Source organism: Mus musculus, chromosome 1 (genome assembly GCF_000001635.26).
Source record: "Mus musculus strain C57BL/6J chromosome 1, GRCm38.p6 C57BL/6J".
Lineage (NCBI taxonomy): Eukaryota > Metazoa > Chordata > Mammalia > Rodentia > Muridae > Mus > Mus musculus.
The window spans coordinates 64849452-64862563 of NC_000067.6; the positions used below are offsets into that span (position 1 = coordinate 64849452).

Below are 13112 nucleotides of genomic sequence, written 5' to 3' on the forward strand. Positions count from 1 at the left end.
GGCTATTGAATAATAGCTGTTCCCTCAGAGATGCTCTCAGGTTCACTGTCCCAACCCAAAGTCTCACTTCTGGCCACTTCAGCCAGGCTCCACTTCCAGAGTCTCTGCAGGAATCCCAACCAATGTAGCTCTGTTCTAAATCTGTATGTCTCTCCTTTACAATGTTGGACAGACTTGTGAGGCTGCTATTCTGAATGGCTATCATGTTAACACACATTTGGTATCCTATGGCATCGATAGTGCTAAGGGGACTTTCTACCCAGTTCCTGGCATTTGTCATGAGTGCTTGGTACACACAGGTCACTTGCCACTTTCTTTTGTGTAGGTGAATACATGAATGACTAACTCTCAGGAATACAGACTTCTGTGACAAAAAAACAAAAAAAACAAAACAAAAAAAAAAAACCATTCACCAGCTGAATGTTACAGTAGCTTGTGTAGTACCACTGCTGCCTATACCTTCTGCCACAAAGATCACCCCTGCTGTCACAACTGATCCCTAATCTTACTTAAGATCCCAGGAGCAAATGCATTCATGCTTTACTGAGACTTAATGAGAGGTTAAAAACCAAACAGCAATGGGAAAAGCTGCCCTTGTCAGCCTTCTCGTTTCCCTTCCAAAGACAGATGTGCTCCTGCTGAAAACAGCAAGCTGTGAGTACAGACGGAATTATAAGCCAGGACCACAGGGAGACAATGGTGTCAGCTAAGACAGTGTGCTAAGTGGCTTATAGGGCTTCTGTACTTCCTGGTTCCTTAGGACAATGCAAGTGTGAGGAAAGGGCCAGACTTCCTGAGGCCTTCAGTCCCTTCTGTACTTTTCTGGTGTCCTTGAAGATGACGTGAAAATGTGCTAGGAGGTTGGCATTTGGCACCAAAGGGTAAAATCCCATGGACACCACTAAGGTGACTGTGCCAGGAAGAGCCACTAGACCTTTCCTGAGAAATGAGCCCTTCAGTTGTTCCACGAACCATACAAACTGTTTCTGGCCTATTCATGCTTAATACATATTTGCTGAAGGAATGAATGCAAACGGAGGAAATACCCAGTCAGGGGTTTGGTCACAGAAAACTGGGCTCATGCTTCTGGTGAACAAGGAGAAAGTGAAGATTACAAACCCCACTTCTGCAGCTCTGGGCACAGTGGAATCTTATTCTTGAGAGGAATGCTACCATTGAACTCATTCCATGAATGTTTTGCTGAGACAATTGCCCAAATAATCCTTATGTACTAAATGGAATATTCTTCAGGAATGTCATGGCTAGTGATACTTTCTTTTCTTTCTGCTCTTAGTGGTGGGATATTACAACTCGTGTCACAGAGTGCTATGAGGTTACCCTACCAGAGTCTTCTTCCATTCCTGCGTGCCTGGCTCATACCTACAGGCCCTGAATGTAACTTATAATCTGCTCCTAGGAGGTCTTCCCTGACAGCCAAATTATGGGGAGGTTCCAATTACTACTACTGCATATCAAATTACCCTCAATCTAGTGGCATAAAACAGTCATGTTATTATGCCCACAGTCTGCAGCTCATGCGGGATACAGCAGAGGCGGCTTACTCTGTTCTAAACTACTTGCACTCATTTATACCCACCCTCAGCTAACAGGACACAAAGGTCAAGCCTGGACTTTTCCCTCATATACCCAGTGGTAGATGGTTGCTACCAATTCAGGCTCAGCTGGGATGTAAGCCATGAGGACTACATGTGGTCCCTCCCTGGGGTACCTTATAACATGATGGCTCATGCCAAGTCTTGAAGCTATATTACCTTTTTAATACCTTGGCCTTGAAAAATCACACAGAAAAACTTTCAATGTCACAGCCACCCAGCCAGATCCAGGGAAAGGGGATAAAAGCCCCACCTCTCAATGGGAGTAGGTAAGTGAGAGGTAAGAAAGCTCCACGGGACAGGAGGTGGTGTTCATCGCCCTTACAACCTGCCACAATCTGCTACACAAGGTTGAGCGTGTTTCCCAGTCATTTGGTACTCTAACACACTGACACAAATGGAGGAAAGCATACCTGACTGGCATCCATGGGCACCTTCACATATGTGCCATATACTACAACACACACACAGATTAAAAAAGTACAAATACGTCTTTAAAAGAGGCCAGAGCTGGCAAGACAGCCCAGTGGGTAAGGTGGCTTTCCTGAGGCCTGGTGGACTTTGGTAATGGAGCCCACACAGTAAAAGGAGAGGGCCAACCTCCACACGCACTGTGACATGAGCTACACAAGTAAGTATATTAAAAGTTAAAGGTAGCCATATCTATCTCACAGAGTTGTTTAGGGGATTAGATATAAGGGGTGTGCAGATGTGAGGTGGTATTATTCCAGAGCAGGGTAGTTTATAATACGCTTATATACCCTTGACAATGTGAAAAGTGGGAGAGGCGGTGGGTACAGTGGGGTGGTATGACTTGTACACCTCGCAGATGTAGACACACACAGGTCCCTGGGCTTGCTGACCAGCCAAGCTAGCCTACATGGTGAACCCTAGGCCACCTGAGAGACCCAATCAAAAACACAAGAAAGCAAAACATAAAGAAAACAAACCAATAAACGTGGACACTACTTGAAAAATAACATTGTAAGTTGTTCTCTGGTTTGTATGTGTACATGCATAAACACACAAGAACATATACACACAAATGAAAGAGAAAAATGGAGTCTTCAGGCACTCCTTGCTCATGGCCTGTACCACTGGAACATGCTTTAGCAATGCTTTTTAGCCATCAGAATATGGCAGAAATGGCAGTGCCTGGGTTTCTAAGGCCAGGCCACACAGAAAGAATTACATCACCTATCTCTTGCTCTCTTAAACCATCCTCAAGGCAGCTATCACATCCTGAGGACTCCTTGGACATCCTGTAGCGTGGCCCATGTGGGCTCAGACAAGAGGCCTCCCACTAACAGTCAGCCCTCATCTGCCAGCTGTGGGAGTAGCTGACACTGCTCCAGCTGGTGACCACAGGCCCCACCCAGTGTACTCCTTGCAACCTCAGCTCAACTGAACTTCTCAGGAATTCCTGGCCCATAACAACCATGAGAGACAATTACTGTTCACTCTTGTGTTAAATTATATGTTTGGGGTTAATCTGTTGTATAGCAATAGATAATGAACACACAGAAATATGCCCTACTAGCTGAATATAGCATGACAGGCTCACGTTCCTGGTGACACCTTCTCTGTGAGGTGTCAGGCTGGGCAGTCAGGCTATGGATAGCACAAGTGTTCTTTGGAAACAGTCCTTAATGAGTTCACATTATGATGGATTTTATATAAATGGGAAGAAACAACACAAAAATCACCACCAACACAGAGATGACTAAAAATAAGTAGGAGCCAAGTGTCCCAGACAACTGACTTCAATACTGACTGGCCACCTTCCAATTTTGTGGCTGCATCCTCAGCCATTAGATGGTGCTTGTGCCGAAGGGGCTTATGGGGACCATCAACTGAGCTCTCTTCACCTGCTTAATGGGGCTTCCTATCCAAATTCATAGAAGGTCATCATTCTGAGCTGGTTTTTAAAAAAGTTTCATTAAGTCTGTACTTGAATGTTAACATTTTTTCTGCTACAATCCTGTTCTTCTCCCCCAATCCTTTAATGCACCTGTGAACCACACTATAGTTGGGCACGATGCTAAGACTAACCAGCTACCATAAAGAACAATCTGTGCCACTGCCTTGTTGTTTACTTCCTTTATAAATCCCCTTCAAATCCCCTTCAGCCGCGCGCACACACACACACACACAAACAAAAAACAAACAAGAACTAAACTGAACTAAGCTGAACTGAACTGAACCAAACTATACTAAACCAAACTAAATTAAAAAAAATGCAGTCATTATGGTCGGTGGGAAGCACAGACTGAAGGCTTCTGTTCTGGATCTAGGACTTGTACATGGGACTTATCATTCGGTCCCTTCCACTTCCACACAGGATCAGGAACAGCCTGGGGTCTGATCAGGAGGCATGGACTGCCTGGCACCTGCTCAAGAAACACCTGCTCCCTTGAGACTGCCAAGCAACAGGGCCTTCAAAGAGTAACATTCAACCCCTTCTCACCACCTCAGAAAAAACCTTTGAGGAAAGCAGGCACATTCATTTTTCTAAATATTCATTTGCTTAAAAAGCATTTTCCCAAATACCTTATGTTTCCCCCCTAGTTCATTAATTGTATAGAACAGACCTGTAGAGTGGTTAACAGATTTACTGATGTCTTAACGATAGCTCACTCCTGCCACATCCCAGAATGTGTCCAGGGTTTCTGAAGGCACAGTAGCTACAGCAGACCCAAGCACTGGCTAGGGAGTGACGCAGGCGAGCTGTCAGGCTTTGTGTTTCTGCTTGTTAAATCCGAATGCTCCTAATTAGTTATTCTGCCCCATAATGCTTGGGTGGACAATGGTGCAGGGATCAGGGCTGCTGAGGCTATGAATACAAGTTCCTCAGCCTCCTGAGGCTTGGGGATTGGTGACTTGGTTGTGGGCACTGAAGCACTGTGTTCCTGCTGGCTGTGGACTCAGTGACATCAACCCTCACGTGAATAAAGGTCATCACCTGTTAGTACTTTGGCAGAAGGTCAGCTGCCCTGAGTGCCCACTTAGGCCTTTCCTTTGTCTGCTGCCTCTGTGAAGAGTGCCCACAGAGAACAACACTCTGTGAGTCTGTTTGCTTGGTGGGGGCAGGGCATACAAAGTGATTCACCAACATCCTTGAAGAATTCAGCAAAACATATCTTCAAAGACTGGCCTTGAACTGCCTTGGACATGGCCTTTTTGTGAACTTACTAGCTATAGCTCTAGAGAAGCTCTGAAGTGGACCACCAGATACATTGTTCCTGTACAACATTTCTGACAGACATTTATGTCACAGTGATGAATAGGGCAACTCTGCAAAATCTCAGCAGAGAAGTTTGCCATCCAGGGACATTTAGTGAGTGTTCAGAAAGATTGCAAAAATTAGCTAGGCTTGGAAGTGCATGCCTGCAATCCCAGCACTCTGGAGGCTAAAGCAGGAAGACTGGACTGGAAGTCAGCCTGTGTGGTACAGCAAGACCTGTCTAAAATACAAACAAAAATTGGGCGACATTAAACAACTCACAATTATCTTGATAGTCAAAAGCAGAGATCAGGGAGCTGGAGTGATGGCTCAGTGAGTAAGAGCACTTGCTGTGACAGGAGGAGGGCCTAAGCTCAGATTCCAAGAACCCATGTAAAAGCATGCTGGCTCTGAAAAGTTCAGGGTTAGTGAGAGAACCAGGTGGAAATGGATAGAGGCAGACACCTGACATAATCTTCTGGAATATGTATGCATGTATATGAGCATGTACACACACACACACACACACACACACACAAATGGCCGGGGTGGGGGGGGGACTATGCATCCCTTCCCTCCTATCTATCCAGCCACCCCACCACTGAATATGCACATGTGTGAGATGTTAATGCTAATTACTTCTGTGTGAAACAAGCGACCAACCCACCGACCAACTGTTCTAGGACACTCTGGAGAGGGATTTTGCATTTGGCTATAGCTCATTCTTTTCATGACTCTCCAGGTCTTCAGGCCCTCCCTCTTCTTTGGCATCCCTCCCACTCACAACTCTACTTAAAATCCTAAACTTTTCCATCTCTTTTCTTCATTAAAAGCAATTTATTGAGCCAGGTGGTGGCGGCACACACCTTTAATCTCAGGCAGAGGCAGGGGAATCGCTGAGTTATTGGCAGCCAACCAGAATGAGTTCTAAAACAGCATGGTTACCGAGAGAAACCCTGTCTTGAAACACTAAAACAAAAAAGTAAACAATTGAAATGTGTGAAATGTTTCTCCCTGAAATAGCATACTGTTTTCACTGTATTAGTACCATAAGTGAATGTGTATGTGGTAGCATAGTTATTATTTTCCTCACTATAATCTGAAAGTAAGGTCTATTTTGGAAAATTTGGAATCCAGGGAAAGTAGCTAGTGAGGAAGAGGACCCTTAAACTGTCCTACAGGGGAGGTTTTCGAGGGGGTGAGGGGGTGGGTGAGGGGGTGGAAGGGTGAGGAAGGGCTACACTAGCCCACTGCCCCACCCCTGGGAGCATCCAGGATCCTTTCTGTTGAATCCCACATGACTAGAATCACTGAATGCTTATCTTACAAGTGTCCTGAAGGTGAGTAACACCAGAGGAAGCAGTGATTCATATATATTTTAGGTTTTGTTTCGTAGCACACGTAAAAGTTCACTCTGACCTAGCCTTTCAGAAGGACCATTAGAATTCCTTATTTACACTCTAGGGAGTGACATATTCCAACCAGGATTCTAACTGGATCCACACAACAGCTAAGAACTGCTCCACAGAAACTTCCATATGCTCATAGTCTCTGGTAAAATGTGGAACTTTTAAAATCACTGTTAAAAAAATCAAGGGGGTAGAAGTAAGGGGCTGGCTTGTCTACTACTCACTGGCAACAGGGGAAACCCAAGGCAATGGGAATGTGGTACTATATCTGCAATATTGTTGGGACACATTCTTCTATTGTATTTCTGTCTTAAAGTCTTCCCATGGATACCTGATAATGCTGAATACATTGAAAATAACAAAACAAGGGCTGGAGAGATGGCTCAGTATTTAAACGCACTTGCTGTTCTTTCAGAGGTTCTGGGTATAACTTCCAGGATGCACATGGTAGCTCACAACTGTCTTGTAAATACAGTTCCAGGGTATCTGACGTCCTCTTTTGGCCTCTGTGGGCACCAGGCATCATATGGTGTGCAGATATGCATGCAGGGAAACACCTATACACATGAAATAAAACAACAAAACAAATTCTATTCTATTCCCTCCTCTCAAGGTATCAAAACAAGGAAAACCTCTTGGAAGAAATTTTCCTATTAAAATTTCCATTTTACATGTCCACATGTTCACAAAAGCTTCGTGGCTGCCTGTGCCTTTTAGCCTTTTGAGTGTGTAACACCGTGTATTCGCACCTCCTAACAGAAAGCCTCTCCCCAATATATGGGAGCTCGGGGTCTGCAGCCCTATAGGTGGAACAACACTATGAACTAACTAGTACCCTGGAGCTCTTGACTCTAGCTGCATATGTATCAGAAGATGGCCTAGTCGGCATCATTGGAAAGAGAGGCCCATTGGACTTGCAAACTTTATATGCCCCAGTACAGGGGAACGCCAGGGCCAAGAAGTGGGAGTGGGAGGGTAGGAGAGTGGAGGGGGGGAGGGTATGGGGGACTTTTGGGATAGCATTGGAAATGTAAATGAAGAAAATACCTAATAAATAAGTAAATAATAATAATAATTATATATATATATATATATATATATATATATATATATATAACAAATGAGATAAAATGGAAAAAAAGAAAAGAAACAAACAGCAAAAAGCACCCCAAACAAGACCAAGTGTCCCACAAAGAACTTCACTAGCAGGGGCAGGAAGGATGCTCAGTGGCTAAGAACTCTGGCTGCTTATGCAGAGGACCTGAGTTTGGTTCCCAGCACTGATGTTGGATGGCTCACAACCAACTGCCTGTGACTACAGCCTCAGGGGATCTGACATTCTTTTCTGGCTTCTGTGGGTATCAACACATACATATATACACAGAGATATACACAGGTATACAGAAATTTTTTTAAAAAGTCTTTTAAAAGACTAAATAATATCTTTTTTTTTTTCTTTGAGCCAGGGTCTCACTATGTAACCCTAGCTGTCCTGGAATTTGCTCTGTAGACAAAAGTGGACTTGAATGCAGAGATCCACATGCCTCTGCTCCCGATTGCTGGGAAGAAAGACATGTGCCACCACCTCAGCCTGAGTATCATTTTCTAAGATCCTTTTGGATGAACAGAAATTCATTTGGAATCAAGTTTTAAGAAATGAGTGAGTTGAGCTGGTGTGCCCTAGATCTCCTAGGAGCTGGAGAACCTTTGCCTGCCCTAGTAGCCACTCCCTTGGCCCTGCCATTAGGTCAGAATGATCCTTGGCTCTGTCTTAATATTAATATGCTCCAGGAAATGCTGCCAACTGACAGTCACATAATGTGCTGAACAACTGCTACCTTTCCATGCATGTAAAGGTGATTTGCTTTCTGGTAAGCAACTGTCAGCACTTGTAATTTATTCCCACATACCCAAGTGTACCACAGTAAGAATGAATACACCCAAAGGTGTCAGAGAATTAAAACAGTAGTTTCTCGACTGTAACAAAAGTTGTATTAGGTAGATAAAAGTCTTCAGCCATTGTTGATTGCGTCTATTTGTTGAAATTTTGAGTACTGTTATAAAAACAAAACTTTTGAGGGGATGTGATTTTGTGCTACCAGAATATTTTCAGTATCTTTAAATACCATTAATGCTCTGTGTAATGCATACACTATTTTAAAACTATGCTTAAATATCAACTTCCACTTTGTCTATTAATTGTGTGTGTGTGTGAGAGACAGAGAGGGGGGGGAGAGAGAGAGACTGCACTCACACACATGCACATACTCGTTTGCACATGCAAGATGGGACACCAGCGGATAAGTGTCATTCAGTTCTCTCCGTCCACTCCAGGAGGCCGCAGGGATGCAACAGGCTCGCCAGGGTTGGCAGCAAGCACCTCATCCTCACAACCATCTCACCAGCTGCTGTGCCTATCACACCACAAATTCTTAAAACAATCAAATTTAAGAGAAATTTGTAAAAAGGGATATGTTGTTGCTTGGGAGCTATGACTACTTAATAATTTATGAATTTCTCTTTTTCTCCACTATAAAACATACACCTGACAAACCCCTTTTCTGTAGGTGACTGTATAAAACGGAAACTTCTGCTTTTACAGAAGTTCTTGGGGGGGGGGGGGGGAAGAGAAGGTCCGGAAAATGGGATATAAAGTGAATAAATAAATAAATGAACAACCACCACTACCACCACCACCACCACCACCACAACAACAACAAAAGAGTACGAGATGGGGAGAAAAAAAATCCCTGACTGTAACCCTTCTGTGGCTGACAAAGACTGGAAGGGAGCAACCAAGATGGCTCAGCTCACGGGGAGCCAGGAAGGGCTCCTGCTTTCCTGATATACTCTTTCAGAAAAAAATGACAGTATTGTTTTTCTGCCCCAGGTCCCTTTCCTACATTTGGGAACACTTCAGACCTAGAAAACATACTTATTATTTGCCCAGAAACCAAAGGGAGATGGGCAGGGGTGCTCTTCAGGGCTGATAGCCAAGATACAGACAGATCAAAAGCTAAATTCAATTTAGTCTACATCAGGCTGAAGCAGTAATAGAATTAAACTTCCTCTAAATATGATGAGTTTGGGCTCTAAAGCCAGGCACAAAGAACCAGGCTAGAGGGAGATGCTGCATTAAGGGACGCTCTAGCCCCTGCCCACAGGGAGTTTGATAAGCTGGCGATGGCTTCTATCCCACTGCCCAGCTGAAAACTGGTTAAGCTACTTATGCAGTTTGGAGGACTAATGGCCTGGCCCACCAAGAACACACTGTCACTGACTTAAGTAAGCTGCTTGGTATTTATGGTTTGATTATTACAAGAAGGAAAAAAAAGGGGGCATGTGGGGGAGGCAGTGGGGAAGCTTTAAAAAGCAGGCTCTATTATTCTAAATGGATATGCTACTCTGACACCCTAAAATGACTATGGAATTATTCTCATTCTCTCTTCATCTGACAGAAAATTCATTTTTGAAGGGCCTTCTTATAGAGGAGCTACTCTATTTTAAACCACCTTTATAAGAATGTTTGGTGCCTTTAAACACATGTCTCAATGGTAGTGTCTGGGCCCTCCAGCTACTATGGATCACACAGACTGCTAAGAAGATAGATAAATAAAAGTATATCAGAAAATTCAATCAATTCTTCCCTAGAATGTCACCAGGTTGACTGTAATTGGACACACATCCCTCTGTACCCTGGCTAGCAGCTTCCATGAGGACTTATCTAGGCAGGCAGGTTGAAGGAGCAAGTAGGTCTATATTTGACAAGGAGTATAGATTAAAGCCAGCCGTCTTTCAGGCATGTCCAACTAAATGCTACACTTTTTCTTCCATTTGAAACAACTGTCTTACCTCTAAATGACAAGGAACACAAAAGTCTTAAATTTTTAAATTAAAAAAAAAAGGCATAGACCAGAAACCTTGAAAAGTAATTTGCAGTCTGAGAAGTGAGCACGGGACAGGGGTGAGTTTTTAAGCTGATCTCACTTCTGGGCAAAATAACCAGAGAAGAAACAAAGACAGACACCCAGCAGTTTAAGATTTCTAACTTTGTCACAAATATTTTTTTATTCTTTTTTTGTTGGTTTGTTTTGGTTTTTGTTTTGTTTTATTTTTTGTTTTTTCGAGACAGGGTTTCTCTGTGTAGCCCTGGTTGTCCTGGAACTCACTCTATAGACCAGGCTGGCCTCGAACTCAGCAATCTGCCTGCCTCTGCCTCCCGAGTGCCAGGATCAAAGGCGTGCGCCACCACCACCTGGCTTTTTTGATTCTTAAAAGAATGAATATTCATTTAGAAAGTAAAGTCAGTGCTTTCATTCAGTGTCCAACAGCTTCCTAGGCAGTGAGTAAGATTGGTTTAAATGATTAACCAAAGCTAAGTAGACTCAGATCTCAGCGCTGAACACACAAGACCTTGGTTTCTTCCTGGCTGCTAACCTGTCAATCATTAAAAGTACATGTACTAACAAAATCCTAAAGGCTGGTTTTGCCTATCTTCTGTGCTCTGCTATGTTTTATTAAACTGTATCCAACTGTTAGATTTCAGCGTCTGAAGGCTTCGTGCATTCACTTAATGCCTTTCCCATGTCTTTTTTTTTCTTCACATAATTTTTAGTTGAAATACTCACATCACATAAAATTCATTATTTTAAAGAAAACAGCCCGTTTATCTTCAGTATATTCCCAAGGGAGCATCACTGTCTAGTTCAGACCTGGAAGAGATCCCACATCCATTGGCAGTCTCTGCTTACCGCCATTCTTTCCAGAGCCTGGAACTACTCATCAATTTTCTGTCGCTGTTAATTTGCTCATTGTGGACATGGCATTCAAATAGTTGTAATGACAGATATTTTTTCCTATCTGATTCTTAACTTAGCATGATAATTCAAAGGCTCATCCATGTTTTAGTGTGTATCACTATTGCACTTCTTTTTCTCCTTAGGTGCTATATACTAATGGCAAACAACATCTTATTCAACCATCTATCAGTTTATAGACATCTGGCTGTTCCCCAAATTTTTTCTACTGTGACTCATGCTGCACTTGGGATTCTCACAAAGGTTTGGTTTTCTTTGCTTTGGGGACCAGTCTTGCTATGCTAGCTATGAAGCCCGCGATGCCTCAGTCTCCTAAGTGGCTGGAACCGCAAGGCATACCCCTACCATTTACGGACAAGCGTTCATAAGCTCTCAGGCACGTAGTTGGGAGCAGAATCTCTGGGTTACATGGAGCTGCTAAACTCTGTCCAAAGTGGCTATTCCACTTAACTTCCCCGGTACCAAAGTATGAGTGCTCCAGGGACCCCACATTCTTGCCAGTATTTGTCATGGTCTCATAGTACCTTTTTATACTGAATCTCCCCCATTCTGAATAGAAATTAGTTAACTGTGAAGAAATTACTGCAATGACAGATTAATTCAGTGCCCAAACCACAATCCACAAAGTGACTTCTGACAGAAAATGAAAACGAAAAGCTCTCTGAGCACATACCTGCTGCAGGTCAGCGAGAGAGTACAGGTGGATCTGTTGAAGGAGATATTCTCTGGGGAAAATTCTGGAAACAAAGGTAGATACACAGTGACCAGTGGTGCCATAGGACACATGTTTCCTGTTGAGTCTCTTTCAGAACCCCCTTTACCTCTACTTATGTTCCCAACCCTCTGAGAACTCAACCCTCAGAGAAAACTTCCCCTTCTTCTGGCATGTTTTTTTTTGGGAAGGTAAACAACTGTAAGTAAATATAATTTTCATTTCTAATGTTATCTGAAATGTTATTGTATAGTATTATAGGCCACATTTGATTTTTGTTTTGTTTTGTTTTCTTTTGGTTTTTGGAGATGAGTTTTTGATATGTAGCCCACTGTGGCCTTGAACTCGAAATCCTCCTGCTTCAGCTTCGACAGATGCCGGAGTACAGGAGTAGACCACTATGCCTGTCCTGCTTCTGGCTTCTCATCCTAGGTATGTCTCTAACAAACTGTGTCATCTTACACAGATCTGAAACAGCTTCTATGCTTGTCCGGCTACTATACTGTGTAACAAGGACAACTAAACTTGCTAGCACTGATGTCGGTGTAGGTATAACAGCAACATGCTGATTTGAATAAAAATGTCCCCAATTTTCCCCAATAGGCTCATGTTTGAAGATTGGCCTCCATTTGGCAGAATTGTTTGGAAGGGGTAGGGGTGTGGCCTTGTTGAAGGACCTGTTTTCATGAGAGATGAACTTGAGATTTTAAAAGAATCATGCTATTCCCAGTGTGCCTTCTCTGCTACTTTCTGCTGTGGATCAAGGCGTAAGCCTGTAAGCTATTCCTGCTGCCATGATCTTGCTCTGTCATCACGGACTCTAACCATCAGAAACCATAGGTGCAAGTAAATAATTTCTTTTATAAGTTGCCTTATTGTTACAGCAATGGAAAATAACCACTACAACTGTATATCTAACTAATTTTAGAGTTAAGGAATATTAAAATGGCAACCTATGTGTTTCTCTAGAATCACCTATGGGCAGGGATAGTTCCACTGAATGTCACATTCATGATATATTCTCTTAAGGGCACATTGAAATTAACTTTTAGATTTTGGGCACAAGTGGTTACAATAATATAAAACTGTAAATTGAAGCACTTCAACAAATTTCACTAGCTGCTGTTAATTTCTAGGACCTAGACAGATGACTGTGAGTAAATAGGAACAAACAAACAAACAAACAAACAAACAATTGTGGGCAAGCAGCTCTCAAGAAAGAGAGAAAGGTAGAGACAGTTATAAACAATACATACACATGCATACGTACATGCACACACATGCACATATACATGTACACGCATGCACGTACATGCACGCGCACACACACACACACAC

At 43.0% G+C, this 13112-nt stretch overlaps 1 protein-coding gene across 3 annotated transcripts in view; it reads right to left on the reverse strand.

Moving 5' to 3' along the window:
* The window catches only part of Plekhm3 (pleckstrin homology domain containing, family M, member 3), a 167705-nt gene that overhangs the window by 60332 nt on the left and 94261 nt on the right, over positions 1–13112 (reverse strand). For all 3 annotated transcript variants that reach the window (XM_006495983.4, NM_001039493.1, XM_006495982.2), the window contains one exon: positions 11736–11799. In XM_006495983.4, coding sequence (XP_006496046.1) covers positions 11736–11799 — 64 coding nt within the window. The remainder of the gene's footprint in view (positions 1–11735; positions 11800–13112) is intronic.